Here is a 20,298-nt window from a genome sequence, read left to right on the forward strand (position 1 = left end):
GCCCTCTCTACACCATAACACAGCCCCCCAGTCAAGAGGGAGTATGTGTGGATAGAAGGCTTCCCACAGATGGTGCCAATGTTGTAGTCATGGGTCAAAGGGTCGAATGGCTCAGATGGTTGGCTTATACCTTTGCCTCCACATACATGAGATATTATCCGCTTTGACTCATGACCGTCTTTAGGCTTCAATGGGCCTTAGGCTTCAATGGGCCTTGATCATTTAGAGACTCACGATTTTGTCTTTTAAAAGGTGCCTCACATTGGGAGAGAAGGTTTCAATCCATATAAGTCATATTTTCTCTTGACTCATAATCGATGTGGGACTAAAGAAGTCTTCTTTACACCACAACACAGCCCTCCCTGGTGTGCCAATCTGTTGCGGCCAACTCCTTATTATCTATCGCCGGTGATGAGCACATGCAAAAATAGCATCCTCACAGATCAAAGTTATGTCTGATGGGGATACTCCGATGCTTAAGTTAGAGAAAAAATTAGTGAACAGTAGATTTCAAAGTTGAAAGTAACAGAGCTCTGACTCAAAAAGACTACCCTTAAATACGTCAAAAAGACTACATGACTAACGGATGATTCTACAAGTCCTACCGAACGTTCGAATCACTGATCAATATTCGATGGCCACTTTACATTGCAGACAATGCAAACTTAACATTGCAAACAAAGGAAACAAAAAGTTTGGACTTAAGAGGAAAAAATCTTTTTCATTCATTGTCAAAAAAAACTACAAAATTGGACCGAAGTCCGATTACAGATATTTGATTACAAAAAGATAAAGCAAAATACATCGATCAAGGCTCGTCGCCATCCCTATTCCTTTGTTCTGATGTAGAGTTGACGACTTGAACAACTTCAGGCACGGTCGGAGTTCCATTTTGAGCCGGCACTGCTTCATCTTCAGCAATCCCATCTTCCGATCTTGGAGGGACAATATTACTTAAGTCAAGGTTTGGGTATAATTTTCCAACCGCATCCCGGCCGTCTTCATACCCGACGCAGTACGAAGCAAAGTTACCTTCGAAGATGTCCTCCTTGAATTCTTTTGAACCCCTGAAGTCCTCGATTGCCCGACTCAATGCCTCCCTTGCCGACTCCGCTTCCACCTTCACCAAGTCAACATCAGCTCATGCGGAAGACGACTCCTCTTCAGCTAGTGCCAACCTTTCTAGGCCGGCCCAATGTTGTTCACGTTCGGCTTTGAGTTCTATAATGCATCCGTCTCGCTCCTGTTGAAGTCGGTGGATCGAATATTTTTTGCTCTTGACCCGTGACTCAAGAGCCAAATTACTCTTGCGAGCCGACTCAAGTTCGGCCCCAAAAGATGCTAGGTCGTCAGTTAACCGAAAAATCTCCTCCTGAAGCTAGGCTTTCTGCTCAGCTACCGACCTGAGTTGTTCGAGAGCAGCCGTCTTCTCAGCATCAGTAGCTGCCACCTTATTCATCCACGATCGATGAAAGTCACCAAACTTCATGTAGCCAGCCTCTAAATCGAATATGTCATGGATCAACTGCAAACAGAAGATAGGTCAGGTTAAAAAAAAAGAAAAGAAACTTACCCCGAGTATCATCAGATAAAAGAACGAGAACATCTCGGCCACCATTCGGTTCCTCCGATTCTCTCGATCAATTGAAAGAAGGGTAGCTTGGAACAGTCTCTTGGCCAATGTCGGATTGGCCAGGGCTGACTCATCTCCTGGTACTTGAATGTCTAAGTGAACCATGTGGCCCTCCGACGCTACGTCTTCTGTCAAAGTCACCGGAGCTTTCCCCTGATCCCTTGTCGGCAGCCCCACATTCAAAAGTGAGGGGAAGCTTGAACTCGACTGTGCCAAAGAAGCTCCAGCTGAAGGAGCAACTGGCGCAGCTGTAAATTGTTCGGGTCATCTTGCCTCGGCCCGAACCTCCTCAGTTGGTGGAACTATCGATGTTGCCTCGGTAGTTCCCCTCACCGCCTTTTCTTCAGACGGCACGGCAAGTGCCAGAATCGGCTCAGAAACTGATGCAGATGGTGCATCGGGTTCCCCAGTCGACATTAAAGTAGTGGCTGGAGCTGTCATTGAAGTAGCCCGAGTCTGCATCGAAGCAACAGCTTGATTCCTCTTCGATGGTCGGGAAGGCCCAACCTCGGATGCTGCCCTCTTCCTGGTATCGTATTGACGAATGTCAGCACTCGATACTTGTACTCTCGACTGCATGGCTGCAATTACAACAAAAATTAGTACGACTTAACAAGCAAAAAGAAAAATAAAGTAAGAAATGACCGACTACACTATACCTAGATGGATGACCGAACTAAGACCGACATCGTAAAATGCCTGTTTGGTCACAAGCTCCTTCTGTAGCAGGACCGCTATGTCCTTCAACTGATGGAAGTCCTCCCGATCGTCGACCTCTCGGCTGTTGTCATTGGGACCGGTTCGTGGATCGTCCCAATCGGAAGAAAAATCCCAAGGAAGAGAGGAAGAAGCAAAGAAGAACTGGTTCTTCCATCCATGAATGGACGATGAAAGATCGATAATAAAAGAAAGATCTTTTCGAGGGTTAAAGAACTACCACCCCCTGGCCTTTGGATGAAATCAGAGGACTAAGAAAGCACGAAAAAGGAAAGGACGAGGTTTAGTCAGCAGCAATCGACATAGCAAGACAAAACTAATTATCAGCCGGACTGAGTTCAGTGCCAGCTGAGCAGGGCAAAGACCATAATAATTTAAAATATTTTGGATAAACTTCAAAATCGAAAATCGAAGACCTGCCCTAAGATCTTCGACATAAAAGGCCACCTGGCCCGAAGGAGGGGTATTCACCCGACCGTCGACTCCAGGGGCGAAAAGTTGATATTACTCCGGAATACAATACTGCTCCCGAAGCCACTCGACATTCAGCTCCGAAAGTGAAGAAGCCTCCACCTCCGGACCTGACGGGACTTATCCGTCGGATTCTCCGACCGACCATCCCGGGAAGGAGAGGTCCTAGCCATAAGAAACGAAGACTAGAGAAGAAAGAACTTAAGAAAAGACAAACTTGACCCGAAAAAGATGGGAATAACAAAGTCCTCAGACGCTGGGACAATCTTTCGGTAGAGTCTCAGCATCAGAAAAGACGAAATAAAAAGTAAAAATTTGGTTGGGAGCGATCATATATATAAGATCCCCTAATGGCCGAGATGAAGGTAATTGAATTGAAGATTTACCAGATGATGACACATAGCAACATCTGGACCGATCATTGATTAGATAATTCGACGTACTTGCTCCAGATTGAGCCACGTCACCTTTATTCACGTGAATAGCTCCGACCCAATAACATTTGGACACCTGGCAAAAATCTACTTATCAGAATCATATCGTCCGACACCGAATCACCTTTCTGAAACGACGTCTGATACTAACATCTAATACTGATCATCCTGTCAACATGATAATTTAAAGATGACTCTATATCTGCCGAAACAACAAAGCGACCAATCATCCATACCCCGAAAAAGGTGACTGCAGAATCGGGGTTCGATATGACAAGAAATAACTCCATTCATCCAACATGACAAACCACGTGGCAATATATACGTTAGTTCACCTTGGACTTAGGAGTGGGGGGGAACTGTTGGGGAAAACCAATCAACCCCTGACTTTGGTCACCACGACTCCGACTGTGTATCGGTTGAACATGTAGTTCCGACTCTTCATCGATCGATTGAGAAAATTACACCAACTTATGGTCGGTTGACCAATGAATATTCGACTACTACCGATCAATAGCGGACGACTTGAACCGGCGGCATAACTGAACTACTAGCCGATGGTCGCTCATAGATTCTACCGACATATGGTTGGTTCTACTGACATATGGTCGGTTAATCTACTCAACATACCATAACCGTTGTGAACGGTTATTGACTACGTGTCACGACTATTCAGAAAAATTAACGACCCACTAACTCCACATTTATGGCCCGATAATTCAGCATCATAAAAAGTGGGATCACGTGCTCGACGGTTACATCAGAATTATCTATAAAAAGGAGAAATAAGTAAACCAGAGGAAAAGACACTTTTGAGTCAGAGTTTTGCTACTTTCAACTTTGAAATCTACTGTTCATCAATTTTCTCTCTGACTTAAGCATCGAAGAGTCCTTGCCGGACACAACTCTGATCTGTGAGGATGCTGTTTTTGTAGGTGCTCATCACCGGCGACAAGCAATAGGGAGTTGGCCGCAACAGATTGGCATGTTAGGAAGGGGTTGTGTTGTGGTGTAGAGAGGGCTTCTTTAATCCCACATCGATTATGAGTCAAAAGGAAATATGGCTTATATGGATTGGAACTTTCTCTCCCAATATGAGGCACCTTTTAAAAGACAAAACCATGAGGCTTTAAATGATCAAGGCTTATTGAAGTCAAAGGCCCATTGAAGCCTAAGACTCACTGAAACCTAAAGACGGTCATGAGTCAAAGCGGACAATACCTCATGTATGTGGAGGTGGAGGCATAAGCCAACCATTTGAGTAATCCGATCCCTTGACCCATGACCATAACATTGACGCCATTTGTGAGAATTGCCTCCTATCCACACATACTCCTTCTTGATAGGAGGGCTGTGTTGTGGTGTAGAGAGGACTTCTTTAGTCCCATATTAATTATGAATCAAGAGAGAATATGGCTTATATGGATTGGAACCTTCTCTCCCAACGTGAGATGCCTTTTAAAGGATAAAACTGTGAGGCTCTAAATGATCAAGGTCTATTGAAGTCAAAGGTCCATTAAGCCTAAGGCCTATTGAAGTCTAAAGATGGTCATGAGTCAAAGCGGACAATACCTCATGTATATGGAGGCGGAGGCATAAACCAAGTATCTGAGCTATTTAACCTCTTGATCCATAACTACAATAGGACTATTTGAAAATACAAGCTAGACAAGCCAATGGATAAATTTTCTACAAGATTTTCTATCTAATCCTATAGAGATATTTAAATAGGTCTTAAATAAATATATTAGGTATTTTATCTAAAAAATTAGTATAGAAATATTTGGAAGAACTCTAGAATAGAATATTCAATTCGTATCTGGATGATATATAAATAGTAAGTTACAGAATTTTAAAAATTAAACACTAATTCATGGAAGATTTTTGTGTTTAAAAAACAAAATCACGTGAGAAAAAGATTAGAAGACATTCGTTGCAATGGTGTATCGTGTCCAAATTATCACATTCCAATCAAAAATCGAAAATCAACCGTTAACGTGGGTCATTATTTATAAAAACCGATGAAATATAGATGAAATGTAGGTGCTTTGCGACAAGTTTGACGTCGTATCACCGTTGCAACGAATATTTTCTCGAGACTTGGCTCTAGCATATTCGTTGGTTAGGGGAATGTTAAGATATTTTCTCGCAGTGGAAGGAGGCCGGACGTCTCTTTCCACACCAAGCAGTCCTCCCTTCGACGGAATCTCTGGCAAGGTGGGGGAAGAGAGAAAGAGAGAGAGGGCGAGGGAGAAAGGGGGAGAGAAGGAAAAAAAGGCTGGGGGCAATGGGCGCGATAAAGGCAGCCGTGGGCGATGCCGTGATCACGTTCCTGTGGGTGTTCTGCGTCTCCAGTGTGGGTGCCCTGACCACCGTCATCGCGTCGGCCCTCCAGGTCCAGGGCGCCGCCTACTCCCTCGTCATCACTACCACCCTCATCTTCCTCCTTCTGTTCGTCTTCAGTCCGATCTGCGACGCCATCGGCGGGGCCAGCTTTAACCCTACCGGGACGGCCGCCTTCTACGCCGCCGGTTTTGGGGGGGACAACCTTGTCTCCATGGCTCTCCGCTTCCCAGCCCAGGTCGGTCTCTCCACCCTCCTCTGTTTCTCTCCTCTCGCTCGCTTCCTCTCTCTGCCTTCCTCCCCATTCGTTTCTGCGTGGATCTGGCCAGATGGACCATCTGATTGATATGATGGTTCCTGACAACAGGCGGCCGGGGCGGTGGGTGGTGCGTTGGCTATCGCAGAATTGATGCCTCGTCCGTACAAGCACATGCTGGGCGGCCCTTCATTGAAAGTGGACTTGCACACAGGGGCAGCCGCGGAAGGGGTCCTGACCTTTTGCATTACCTTGGCTGTCCTCTGGATAGTTATCAAGGGTCCCAGCAGCGCATTCGTGAAGACGTGGTTGCTTGCTGTGACGACTGTGACGTTCGTGCTTGCAGGTGCTGGTTATACAGGGCCATCGATGAACCCTGCCAACGTGAGCTGCTTCTTGCCTTATTTTGCCTTATCCTGCATATTCTGCATACTGCATATTCTGTCATCATCATCATCCTTTTCTTCTCATCCTTATTAGTTGCCACCCAGGTGAGCCGGGTCGAATAGCTAGAGGCTTGAGCTTGATTCGATTCAAAATACTCAGGCTCGAAACTTAACTTAAGATTGACCAAGCTTTGATATCCAAGATTGAGCTTAAGTCGAAAAAAAAAGACAGAGATCAATTTGACTCAACTTGAATATCAATCGAGCTATAGTCCTTTTCATAATTAGAAAATAAGGTTAAAAGTTACGAGTTAGTTCGATTAAAAAATATATTTTATATTTAAAATATTAAATTAATAATTATATATTATAAATAAAATATAATATTATTAAAATATATTAGGCTCGCGAGCTTTTGAGCTAAATATTTTGCTATTTGAGCTCGATTCGAAAACTGTTCAAGTTGTTTGAGCTTGATAAGAGTTAAATCAAGTTTGAGCAACTTGTGAACTGCTTGTCTCATTTGCACCTCCAAATTATTATCATCTCAGATATTTGCAAATTATTTTGGTGTTATTGTATTACTATGTAGAATAATGTTTGTTGAACCGATTCTGAGAGTTGTATCGATTAGTGACCAATACGTACCATATTGAACAACGGCATATTGGAACCAAGGAAGAGAGAGGGGGGGGGGGGCGGAGATAGAGGGAGAGTGAGAGAGGCGGAGGCCTTCGGACTCATCTAAGAGAAAGAGAAACAGAGGCCAAGGCATCCGATGACAGTTTCATGAGGGGACAGAGGCTACAGGAGGAGATGGGAGAGGGAGAGAGAGAGAGGGGAAGCAAGGGCTTCGAGCCTTAGATGGGGAGCTTTAAGATCTCTAGATTCGTTGACAAGGAATGAGAGGGAGTCTCACCTGGTCGGGATGATGTTGTCGTTGTACATCGTCGTTGTTGATGGGGACTGAGAGCTTCGAATAAGTGCATTGGAGACCAAGGGTTTCGAACAGGCTTGTAGGGACAAAGAGCTTCAACTAGGGCTTTTCATAAAACCTGTTTTGATTGGCTGAATCGTGCCAATAATTGACTTATATGGTTTGGTACACTCCGAATCAGCCAGGTCGACTTACCCTGATTTAGAAGTTGTGGTATAGCTTCGTGATAGTAGTAGGAAATCTGTCAATGTCATCACTCAATTCAACAGCTTGGCATGTTTCCTGTTCAAATCTCCAAGGAGGTTCATCAGATTTGGAACCTTACCTTTTGTTTTTCTCTGATGTGCATGTGTGTGCAAGCTTGCAAGTTTGCAAGTGCTAGTGTTTGTTGTTGGGGTGGGGGTTGTGTGGAGAGGGTCAAAAATTTTGTGCCATCAACAACAATAGTGTAATCTTGTGGTAATAGATGCAGTTGGCGTATTGCCTCCTAAGCTACACATCTTTTGTTGGTCCTTATATAAGTGAATGTTAACTGATAATTCTTAGCTGGTGAGGAGTTTTATCTAGATACGGGGAGAAGGGAAAAAGCAATATTTGTATGATGCAGGGTGAAGAATTAAAACTTTTAACCATCAGCTGAACATTCCAATGTTTCATGCATGCCATTGATCTAATTGCAGCATTTGTTGATTTCTTTTTTACTTCCCCCTGTTTTGGGTTTCATCTTCAGCCTATGAAGCTAGGCTGTCTTTTGCAGATTATCCTGCGATTTGTGGTACAAAACAATTCAGTGTATAGTACAATGTAGTCTAGGACTTATAAGTAGCTAAAGTACAAATAAGAAAGTTATATTGTAGTTTCACTTTCATTGATTGGTTTTAAGATATGCATAGCTTTGGATATACTTGTGTCTATGGCTCACCCAGCATCTATTAAAGCAAGGGTTCAAGGAAGAACTTGCAGTATGGTTATAATATAAGCAATGCACATATGGACAACAGTTAGCTTCTACTTCTGTTGATATTATTTTTTCCTAAAAATTGATACTAATATTGGTGCATGGATTGCATGGAAAAAATTGACATCTGATTATGAACTGGATGTTTTGTCAGAAAAGCAGAATTTTTCTTTCTTGGTCATTTTTAGTTTATCAAGGGCCTCTTAAAACATTTATGGACGATATTGGAGGTAGAGATAATTAGTAAATACATCAGGGCAGAATTATCTTGTCTTTTTGATGGCATAACTTACAATGATGCATTTGTTGAGGACTAAGGAGTCAGCAACTGTCAAAAGTCAGACTTCAGTTCCATTGAAATATTTATTTTTACCAATCTCTAAAAAATGCTACCTTCACTATTAAATAGTTAACACATTTAGTGGTGAATGTTGTTAGTAATTTCTTTTTTTTTTAAAAATTATATGAGTTATTATTGTTGGAAGTTGCATAATGTAGCAAAGCTTTTATATATTAGATGTTTTATGGATTTTAGGGCTGTTTTTCTGGCCTCTAATCAAGTTGAATAAAATTTTGGTTACTTAAGAACAAGTTGTGTTAGGATTAGGCTGGACATAATATGTTCCAGGTAACCTGTGCATACTGAAACTTGTTTAGATGCTCTACTTGGGCTGAATTGTGGTCCAGAATTCACTTGTCCAAGCTTTGTTGGGCTGTTATATACAAGACTTATTTCCATTCCAATGCCCTTGAACACATAGTATGTCTGTGTGATGAGAATGCTTTTATAATCTACTATAAGAGTTAGGTGTGATAGTTTTCAATTATTTACATGTTTTACAGTTATTTAAATTATAATCCAGACCCACAATTCTTTAAAGGTTTGGTAGAAGTGATCTTGTTTCTCTAACACAAGATATGTAGGTTTGACATTCTTTGTTTACAGGTAAACTCTTAGAAGCTAGGAGCGAGAATGGAGTGTTGGTAAAAATAAGGTCCAACATAGGTGTTAATTGGGGCTGATAGCCTGCTAACCAAATATGAATTTGAAATTTCAGGTTTGGATCTGCAAAATTAGCCAAATAATCTACCACCTACTATATTATGTCTAGATCCTAAATCTATGTCCAAATCCTTATCAAGTTGAGTTTGGATGTAAGTTGATTAAGATGCTGTACCATTACCCCATTTCCAAACAAGTCATATACATACCTACATAGATGCATACAAACACACATATATATATGCATGCATGTATTATATTGCACAGACATGCATTACAGGCATGTGCAATGTTTATTAGACTAAAAACTATGAAATTAAAGTAAACCAGAATCGTGGACATGCTCTGTATGCGAGGAGAAAAGCCATAATTGGGAAATATAGCTGAGGGATGCCAATGCCCTGTAATCTTTCAGGAAATGCATTCCTTCCTGCTTCCAGTGGAGTCATAATGCCTTTTGGACTCCTTTAACATGCAAGGACTTGGAGTCAAACATGCATGTGATGGGCTCGATGGCTTTCCCATTATATTTAGTAGAGATTTGTAATTATCTTATTGCATTATCAATTCATTTGATTGTCAACTGGTAGAGTTGTTAAAATTTGTTATTTTTGGTACAAGAGACTTGGGTTTGATCTGCCCTCAGACCAATAATTGATTGGGCTTCTACCTTCCTTTTTCTCAACAAAATGATCAATTTGTTTTCAAGAAAAATTAGAGGTAACTTCTTTCAATAATAGAATAATAGAAAGATATTTAAAAAAAAATAAAAAAAAGATATTGTTGTAAGGTAAATAATGAAATGTCCTCTCCCAAGGGCTTTAGCTATCCTAGGGATCTTGTTAAAGTTTATCAGAATTTCTTAGATCATGCTTTTGGTCATCCTCTCTTGTAATATATCATTAAATTTAAGGTTAAGCAGCCATGTCAAAAGGAGAGGAGAAGTTTAAATAGCTTTTTGGAGATTACTTCTCTTTTGCTTTGCAATTCAGCAAATAATTGAAATTGTAATTAATGCAAGAGATATATTAAGCTTGAGGGGAAAAATAGATAGAGAAAGAAAGAGGGCCAATACTAAGGGTTTGTGGGAGAGGATTCAGGGGCTATAATTCAAACAAGGAGGGAGAAATGGGATTGTTGGGATTGGAACAGACACTCAAGTTAGGTTGGGCTCAATCCAAAACCAACCAGCCTAACCTGCTTGTTCAATTGGATGGGGTTGAGAGTCAATGAACTTTGGTTAGGTTTCGGCTCAAAAATTTCAATCTGACTCCAACTTGGATTACATTGGGTTGAGCATAAACCCATCCCAAAACTGACTGCAACCCAGTCTAAACCTTATTGAGTTATAGAATTGCATATCACTGTGTATGCTATTCATTCATCTATCTTGGTTGAGGGTTAAGAACTTAAGATATCCACACCTTTTCCTCTTTACTAGAATTCCAACCTAACTAGTATAAACCTAAGACAGTTTTCTCAAGCTTTTCCTCAATCTCAAAATCTTGATTTAGTGTCAAGGTTTTAAATCCTGTAGGACGGAACTATCTTGGTTTTTTCATGGAATGGGATGTGTTGCTGTCCCGCCCCATCCTGATACTTGGGACAGAGGATGGCCCAAGATGCCCCAATCGGGATGCTAGGATGCTAGCGGGATGGTAGCCCGTCCCGGTGTCTCATAGGACATCCCGTTGGGATCTAAATCCTTGTTCAGTATGGCCTAACTTGACTAAACAGAACCAATCCGATGTCAATTTGACATAGTGTAATATGGTTTGGGTTGTTTAAGTCCCAAGCCAAAGTCAAGTTGAGTTAGTTGGATTTGAGAGTTGAGGTTGCTTTGTTTTGAGGTTAGCTTTTAACCTGACCCAACTTGTGCCCATGTTGCAGTCCCAGAGACATATGGTAAATGAGGAAAAGTGGATAATCACATATGGAATGTCACATGTTGAGAGCTAGACATTGACATGCTTGTGGTGATTGCATATGCACCTTGTGAATCTTACATCCTTTGTGCAGTCACCTATGCACTCCTATATCAGCATGCAAACCTGTATGCATAAGTGGCAGCAGTTGGACATATGAATTCATTTTAAGATAACTGTATCAGATTTTCTACAGTTGCTAGATGTTATATAATTATTCTCTTTCCTTTCTGAGTAGGTGCATTATGGTATTTTGAAAGAGTGAAAAGGGCTGATCAATTTATGATTAGAAAATTGATGGGCAAGAAACTCTAACTTTTAAATAATATATTGAGTATTCATGGTAGAGGATTGTGGATAAGGTATTGTTTCTATCTTTATTGAGCTAAATACATGATTTAGAAAATAATCTAGTTGGATTAACCAATCAACAGCTTGTTGGCTTTGTTAAGGTAAATAGTGAACACAGGTGTATTTTGGGAACAAAGTTGTTAGATGGGGTATACCTATAATATTCCTGAAATTCAAAACCTCATTTTGAATGTAATATCGATACATTTACTATCTATATTTCATCTACTCACATTAATTGAGCCAAATCTCTCAACTCCATTTCCCTTTTGGACTTCCCTATGTTTCCTTATCCTTTTTCAGAATGGAGGCAGTGGCGATTTGATGAGCATCCTTGTGTTCGAGAGATGGAAAAGACATTGTTAGCAGAATTCTCCACACCTCCTCCCAATCACATCCTCGGCATGGGAAAACCAAAACCACACACCTCAAATATCTGTGCTCAACCCCTTAAACCCCTGCCCCCTGACCAAGATAGGATTCCAAATAGCCATAATATTTTATGCATGTAGATTGTAAATTGAGTTGTGGGTCTAACATATGTAGTTTGGATTTGGCAATGGCTATACACCTGCTTAGAGCTATCAAGATGGGCCGGCCCACCCCAACCCACCCCGACCCACCACAACCCATCTCTAAACGGAGTGGGGCGGGTTGGCCCGTTTAACTGGCGGGTTAGGAAAATCCCAACCCAATCTGACCCGTCATGGGCTGCAGGTTAAACGGGCTAACCTGCCAAATTTCCAAAAAAAAAAGTCCCTGGTGACGACAGCTGCCGGTAGGGTGGTCCTTCTCCCAAATGAGGCCGAGGCGGGTGAGGCAGTAAAGCAAGGCAGCGAAGTTGGTCTCATGGCCGGCTGGTGCCATAGTCGATGTGGGAGGCGTTGCCGAAGGAGTCCAGGAGGTAGGGAAGGAGCTCATCTGCAACGGGGCGGAGCTCGTTGGAGGGGAGGAGGGCGGGGGCCTCGATGAAGAGGCGGGCATGCCAGGGCCCAGGATCGACAGGCGGGGTTGCCGTAGTGGGTGGGGTGGGGGAGAGGGGGGATCTCGTCGATCCAGGAGGTTAGGGTTTGGAGGAGGGAGAGGAGGGAGGTGAGGGTTTGGGAGAGTGGGGGGACGGGGTCGGAGAGCTTGCGACCACGAATGGAGTGGGAGAGGGTAGTGACGAAGTCGAGGAAATGGCGGTCGGAATTGGAGTGGAAGTGGCGAGTGTCGTCAGGATAGATGCACTTGAAGGGGGTTTCAAAGTGGTAAGGGGGGAGGCGAGGGGGACGGGGGTGAGGATGATGGCATTGGTCTAGGAGGGGGCGTTGATCGCCGAGGTGCGGATCGGGCGATAGGCTGGCGGCGGGGAGGCATCGGTCCATGGGTGCGGGGAGGCCACGGAGGCGATGGGTCCGCCGCAGGCACAATAGACTGACTGTGGCAGTGGCGATCCGGCATTGGCGGCAATGGTAGAGGAGGATGGAGAGGAGGAGGGCTCACCATTGGCCATTTATTTTATTTTTAATTTTATTTTCTGGGAAGCGAAGGAGCGTTCGCAGGGAGAGAATCGAGCAAAAAGAATGAGCAAGGGAGAGACAGGAGAAAATGGCAATATACTCCAGAGAAAAGACAGACCAGTCCGCCTCGACCCGCCAACCCAAATGGGGCAGATCATTTAACCCGCTTTTAAATGGGTTGCTAAAATATGAACTCAACCTGCCTCATTTACGTAGCGGGGCTGGCCAACCCGATGGACCCAATCCAAATTGGCAGCTCTATGCCTGTTGGCACCCTTGCTTATAAGTGGTGCCATGATTCTTGTCTTGACTTGATGATTGACCGTTCTAGGATACAGAACAAACTTATGTTTTGCAAAAAGCTCAAGCATTGGGTGTGCCAGAACAATTTTTTCCCAAATCTATCGTAAAGGATTAAATTCATAATATCTACCTCTGATGTCAAAAATTTTATGTTCCTTCTAAGCACTTGGGGATTGTGAAGGATCCAAAATTTGATGCAAAATCGTCAAGGTCTAAACTGCAATAAAGATCTTAATATGTGAATACTTTTGAAGGTATGAACACACTCAAATAATTATCGAAAAGGATAATGAAAGGTAATTCAACAGCAAGAATATCATAGAGAAAAAACAGTGTGTTGCAAGGTGTACTGGATATGTACTAGCAAAACAACTTGCACCGACTGTGCTGGAAAATGTAAAAGTTTCATGCAGTGATCATTGTAGAGGATGCAGTGATTAGAGGGATTCACTAGATGCTAGAATACTTTGCATCAATTGGAATATAGCATGTTGTTTAATTGCACTGATACTAGTGCTGATCTTTGTTTAACTGCACTGCTGCTAGCACTGTCTTTACTTCAGAATCGATAACTTCCTTTTATAGAAGAAATTGCAGATAATGGCAAATCGATGCGGATTTTTAGCTGCATACGAGTTGTAATCATCTAGGCAAGTATGGTTTGGCAAGGGGGAGTATAATTATATGGTGTTCTAAAGATGTATTAGTTTTTGCATGGATTGGCAAATAGTATTTGGTCATGTTAGAATGCATACTTCAGCTGTTTTTGATATGCATATTAGGTGGGCAGCTGCTTTGAACTCAAAGTTGAAAAAGCAAGCCAACTTGTTTGGCATGCTCATCTCATTGTGCAATTGTATCCATTTGTATATGGAAGAGTAATGAAAATATTAGTTAAATTATGAGTAGTTTTATAATATAAGAGGGTTCTACATATTAGTTTGTGATATTTGGTCTTGTTTTTTGGAAGGCTCTAAGATTTACCAAATACAAAAATTGAAAATTGTTATCAACTTATCTTTAGTTAAAAATCTGAGGTAAATGTTTTTGTAGCTAGCTTCTTCTGTTGAAATAAAAATTTCATTGTGACACTATTTCAGTTATGGAGATAATAGCTATAATGAATGGCCTGATAAAATGTGTTGGAAGATTGTTAGAATCCCATGAATCTCAAACAAATCTGATAGAATAAGATAAAAATCATTATGATATCATAGAATCAAGCCAAAAAAGGATAGAATCAAGTCAAGATTTCGACAATCAAAGATCAACTATGATCTGAGCAAATAAGAAAATCTAAATAAGAAAATCTATCAAGAAAATTTATCACAACCAGCAGTACTATCTTTGAATATTTTTTCTATGATTTCTCACGTTTTATTGTATAGTTGTTTACTATTTTTATATAGCCATACTTATCTTTTTTTTGTGGCTCATTGTATTTAAATTTTGACCCATACATTGAAAGAATATCTTCTTCTGTAATTGAAATTATTTCCTCTATTATTTCTTCTTCTCAACAGGACCTTTTTTCACATGGTATCAGAGCCGGCCAACCCTAGCCGTGCTCCACCATAGTCGCCAGCCACTCTCAAAAAACGTCCTGCCGTTGCTGACAAGCCTTGAAAGAGGCTCCCTTACCATCGGCCGGCCACTGTCCAGCCTCTATTGATTCTTATTCTGCTACTGATCATCTCCGATCTGTTTTTTCTGTTGCAATCAGATCTTGGTTCAGCAATATTTCTTGATCTAAGATGGTGAAGACAGTGATGACGAGATCAATCAGAGACAAAGGAGACTCCATATTCGGAGCCATTACAGAGAGTAATACTGTCACCAGCATACCTTTCGGGGTAGATTATTCTGTTGGATCTGCTCTTTCACTTATCATTCACACATAACTGAATGGTACAAATTATTTAGAATGGTCACAATCGGTCAAGTTGGCCGTGAAAGGTTGGGCCAAGTTTGGATATCTGATGGGTAGTGTCAAAGAGTCCATTGAAACTGATCTCAATTTTCAGATTTGGACGACGGAGAACGTAGTGGTTATGGCATGGCTCAATTCCATGGAGCCGACCATTCCAAAGATCTATCTATTTTTCTCAACAGCGAACGAAATCTGGGATGCTGTTACGGAGATATTCTGATCGAAAAAATTATTCCTAAATTTTCGAGTTGAAGTTCAAGCTATGGCGATCGACGCAGGGAGATCGAGATGTTACCACCTACTACAATGAGATGGTAACACTGGCAGGAGTTGGACCTATATCGCACAGTTCAGTTAAAGGATCTCGAGAAATGTGCAAGGCACAAAAAAGATGAAAATACTGATAGGGTGTATATGTTCTTGACTGGTGTGAACTAGAAATTTGATGAGGCAAAGGGGAGAATCTTGAGTCAGAAGTCATTATCCTCTATTAGGGAGGTGTTCTCTGAGATTCGACTAGAAGAGAGTCGGAGGAAGGTTATGCTTCATTCATCCTCATCTCGTGTTACTCCTAGAGCTGAAAGTTCAGTCCTTGCAATTCAAAAATCGGAGGCAGAAGGAGAAAAGAAAAAGCAGTCATGGTGTGACCATTGCAGGAAGTCGGGACATACTCGGGAGATTTGTTGGCACCTTCACGGCAAGCCTCCTAACCAAAAGAAGCCCAATGGGAGAGCTTCAAGCTACCACTGATAATACTCAGGAGAAATCAGTCGAATCTGACTTGGCTAACTGTATCGGTTGTTTAAATCTTCATAATTCTCCATCAATGGGAGAGCAACTGTATCGGTTGTTTAAATTTTTATAATTCTCCACCACTCCTTATTCTCTAGCCCACCAAGGTAACTTAATTGTGTCAGTCAATATCTCTCTTGATTTTTAGAATTCTTGGATTATTGACTCTGAGACAACAGATCATATGACTAGTTGCTCTCAATTGTTTTCATCTTATAGTTCCTGTGCAAGCAATCAAAAAATCAAGATTGCTGATGGATCTTTTTCAACAATTGTCGGAAAAGATTTGGTCATGGTCTCACCTACACTGACCCTTCATAATGTCCTTCATGTTTTCAAATTATCCTGTAATTTATTGTCCATCAGTAAGCTTATCTATGATCTGAATTATCGTGCTAATTTTCACTATTCTCACTGTGAATTTCAGGATCTAGCAACGGAGAGGATGATTGGTATTGCTAGAAAAAGAGGACTTTATTTCTTTGAAGATGGATCACAATCTAGTAAACTTGTTCAGGATATCTGTTTAGAGTTTGTTTTTTTTTTTACTGATCATGCAATAATATTGTGGCACTATAGGTTAGGTTATCTGAGTTTTCACTATTTAAAATATTTGTATCCAAATTTATTTTTGAAAAAAGATCCATCTTCATTTCAATGTGAAATTTGCACTTTGGCAAAATTACATAGGGCTATTTTTTCCTCACAACCATATAGGCCAACACAATCTTTTTTATTAGTTCACAATGATGTGTGGGGACCCTCAAGGATTCCTACAGTTTCAAGAAAAAAAAATGGTTTGTGTCTTTCATTGATGATCATACTAAAAATAGTTGGATGTACCTATTTAAGAAAAAAATTTGAAGTTACTAAAATTTTTAAAAATTTTTACTCTATGGTTCATACCCAATTTAATAAAAAAATTCAGATTTTTCGAACTGATAATGGCAGAAAATTTTTTAATTCAACTTTAGGGCAAGTTTTCTTGAAAAAAGATATTGTTTACCAAAGTTCTTGTACTAATACTCCACCAAATAGGATTGTGAAAAAAAAATTATATATCTTTTGAAAATTGCTAGAGCCCTTCTTTTTGTAACTAATGTTTCTAACTATCTTTGGGGTGAAGCAATTCTTACAGCCCCGCATCTCATTAATCGCATGTCCTCAAAGATTTTGAATTTTAAAACTACCTTGTATGTTTTCACAAAAAAATTTTCTACCTCTCGAATACCCTCTGGTCTGCCTATTTGACTGTTTGGTTGCATGGTTTATGTTCATAATCATGATCAAAATTGTGAAAAACTTGATCCGAGGGTCATCAAGTGTGTATTTGTGAGATATGTACCTAACCAAAAAGGATATAAGTGCTATGATCCCATTTCAAAAAAAAAAATTTATAACAATGGGTGTCTCTTTTTTTGAACAAACTCCATATTTTGACTCTCATCTTCAGGGAGAAAGAGAAAGAAGATGTGAAAAATTCTAGCATATTTGAAAATGAATTTATTTTTTTCTTTGTTCCCCATTACGTGGATGTCCCTATATTTGCATCCGAGAATAAAATTGTTGCTGGAAATGAAAATCCAAATCAACAAAATGATGCTGATAGTGAAAATTTTGCAATAAATATTGATAAAAATTCTTCAAATATTTTAAATAATGAAGAACTTGAAGGTTCACCTGTGGTCCTACTGCAAATTTATGATCAAAATGAAAGAGAAGTAAACATAGATAGGCATTTTGGAAAAGTTTACTCTAGAAAGGATGTTCTTCAAGGAAAGTAGTCCGAGGCTTCTCTTCATAGAAAGGATGTCCTCTAATTTTGCAACAAACGGCCGACTTACCAAAGGATTGTCCTCTAATTTTTTTCAATTTTGTCATTGGCAAGTTGGACTTGATTTTTACGTGCCAACTTGAGGGGAAGTATTGAAAAATTATTAGAATCCCACGAATCTCAAGTAAATCTGACAGAATAAGACAAAAATCATAATGATATCATAAAATCAAGCCAAAGAAGAATAGAATCAAGTCAAGATCTCGACAATCAAAGATCAACTATGATCTCAGCAAATAAGAAAATTTAAATAAAAAAATCTATCAAAAAAATTTGTTACAACTAGCAGTACTATCTTTGAATATTTTTTTCATGATTTTTCACCTTTTATTGTATAGTTGTTTACTATTTTTGTATAGCCATACTTATTTTTTTTTTATAGCTCATTGTATTTAAATTTTGACCCATACATTGTATCTATTCATAGCATCTATGTCCTCTGCATTTATCATGCCATTCTCTTATCCTATACAAGCAAAAAAAAAAAAAAAAAAGGGCTGCAAAGACTCCCCATTGTATGATATTATACCAATGAAACAAAACTTTGCAGTTAAAGAATGATTGGATGGCTGTTTGTAAATATTGCCTGCAACTTTCTTTGTGTGGTGAATTGGCACATCATGATAAGGTGGACTTCACAATGGCCTTATAAACAGACTCATCAGATGCCATCAGAAGCCTATTGTGCGATGAATGACATATCTACCATATATCGTGCTATGAACTTACTGGAGAAGGAATTTTATGGAAGATATATTATTAGTCCTTTATTTTTTTTGAAACCTTTTATTTTTTTTATTTTTTATTTTCTGTGATTGAACTATTCTGGTACAAATCCAGAGGAGTTCAGTAGGACAATTGGGTTGTTTATAATAGCAATGCCATCGCGGTGTCTGCTGACTCTTGTGGGCTGTGGCAAGCATCATAGCTGATATATCTTAGCACACTTTCAATTTTTTTATCTAGTACTGTTATTCTTATTTTTGTTTTTCAAATTTGACAAAGTCATTTTTTCTTAACAGGCGTTTGGCTGGGCATATATCAACAATCGCCACAATACGTGGGAACAATTTTATGTTTACTGGATATGCCCTTTTAGTGGTGCCATTCTGGCTGCTTGGGTTTTTAAGTTTCTCTTCCCGCCACCACCAAAGGCCAAGGCTAAGAAAGCATGAGATAGGATAGATGAAGCTGGAGAGTTATTTGTGATGCTCTAGAATGAATAAACTAGCTAGGCTGTCGTTACTGGAGCTATTGCAGGTTTTCATTTTTTGTGAACTGTTTTTATAAATATGTGTTTGCTATAGTAATCTCAGTCATAATATTTCCATCTCTCTGGTCATAGCTTTTGTTTAGATGCGCCTTGAGTGCATGACTAATCCAGTATCCAGCTGCGTGCTTTGGATGTGTGGAAGTTTGTCACACATTGGACAGCTGCCTAAATGCTCTCTTAACTTCATCTCCTTCGTATTTTTAACTCCGGACGCGGGGGTTTGAGAACCAGGTCTCAGCTTTAGTGGAGACAAGAAGGGGATTGTACGGTTGCTTCCTTCCTGTATGCTGTCCGGGGTGACAAACTCGGCCGCCTTCAAGACAGAGTTAAAGGCGTTTGGAATGCTTTAAAAGGCGTGCCAAACTTTTATGTGTTGCGAGCATGCTGTGACCGACCGCGCTCAAGACCTGTCCCATTCATTGGCCATGCAAGCTTAAGAGGATAGTTTAAGGATGCTAGCTTTGTTTACAGGCTCTGATGCAGGGCAGTTCCAGCATGTGCAAGGCATTGTAAGAAAGTGTAGGTGTATTTGGCATGGCTTCCAGTTTTCAATTTTTGATTTAGCATGTGCAAGGAATTGTAAGAAAGTGTAGGTGTATTTGGCATGGCTTCCAGTTTTCAATTTTTGATTTTTATTTTTAAAAATTTTATTAACAAACTGGTAAAAGAAATCGATTCTACAATAGTGAGGTTTGGAGCATTTGAAGTTGAGAGCATGCAAGAGTACCTCGCTTAAGACCAGTCCCATTCATTGGCTAATGCGAACTCAAAAGAGGATGGTTTTAGGATGCTAGCTTTGTCCGTTGACGGCAAAGGCAGATAGGACATGGGCAGGGCATTCTAAGAAAGTCTACATGTCTTCGGCATGGCTACCGGTTTTCAATTTTTGTTTTTTGCTTTTACAATTATAAAATAAATAAATTAATAGAAGTTTGATTTTGCAGTGATAAGGTCGATTATTTGGACTTGCCGCACTGGCTAACATTCATGGTTGATGATTGCCATTTTTCTGTTCTACCTCTATGATAGTTGTTGCGAAAGATTCCTGACTACGTATGGATACGGTTAGAATAGGTTGGGGATCATCGCAGCAGTGTTACTGCAAAACAAGTTTCGATCAGAATTGACTCTGATGAGAATCCTCTGACGATCAAGTTAGAGGAGAAGAAAAGAAAATCACAAGAGGGCACAAGTATGATGGGCACATACGTGCGTACTTGAGGGTCTCTTCTTTACCTCTACTTATAGGG

The 20,298-nt window shown here is 40.4% G+C and overlaps 1 protein-coding gene and 1 pseudogene across 3 annotated transcripts; one reads left to right on the forward strand and one right to left on the reverse strand.

Moving 5' to 3' along the window:
• Positions 1-5,386: 5,386 nt before the first annotated feature.
• Positions 5,387-19,107, forward strand: LOC105034331 (aquaporin SIP1-2). Of its 3 annotated transcripts, XR_012137872.1 has the most exons (4): positions 5,403-5,836; positions 5,966-6,238; positions 14,743-15,072; positions 18,798-18,936. XR_012137872.1 is itself a non-coding variant. In XM_010909453.4 (3 exons), exons 1-3 carry the CDS (start codon positions 5,543-5,545, stop codon positions 18,948-18,950), a joined length of 720 nt encoding a protein of 239 aa, XP_010907755.1. In that variant the 5' UTR covers positions 5,387-5,542; the 3' UTR covers positions 18,951-19,107. The 3 variants fall into 3 exon arrangements, 2 of the variants coding, with proteins under 2 accessions (XP_010907755.1, XP_029117423.2); XM_010909453.4 differs by lacking the exon at positions 14,743-15,072 and having other exon boundaries at positions 5,387-5,836; positions 18,798-19,107; XM_029261590.2 differs by lacking the exons at positions 14,743-15,072; positions 18,798-18,936 and adding an exon at positions 16,369-18,791 and having other exon boundaries at positions 5,400-5,836.
• On the reverse strand, positions 12,090-12,909 carry LOC140854837 (uncharacterized; annotated as a pseudogene).
• Positions 19,108-20,298: the final 1,191 nt, after the last annotated feature.

The sequence above is a fragment of the Elaeis guineensis genome, chromosome 1 (genome assembly GCF_000442705.2).
Source record: "Elaeis guineensis isolate ETL-2024a chromosome 1, EG11, whole genome shotgun sequence".
In the NCBI taxonomy this organism is placed as follows: Eukaryota; Viridiplantae; Streptophyta; class Magnoliopsida; order Arecales; family Arecaceae; genus Elaeis; species Elaeis guineensis.

What these genes read in the sequence shown, in the direction of transcription:
- LOC105034331 (XM_029261590.2), top strand. Translation starts at nt 5,543, where the DNA reads ATGGGCGCGATAAAGGCAGCCGTGGGCGATGCCGTGATCACGTTCCTG. An exon ending in CTCTCCGCTTCCCAGCCCAG is followed by an intron (nt 5,837 to 5,965) that starts GTCGGTCTCTCC and finishes TCCTGACAACAG; the next exon opens with GCGGCCGGGGCGGTGGGTGG. An exon ending in CATCGATGAACCCTGCCAAC is followed by an intron (nt 6,239 to 16,368) that starts GTGAGCTGCTTC and finishes TGTGAATTTCAG; the next exon opens with GATCTAGCAACGGAGAGGAT.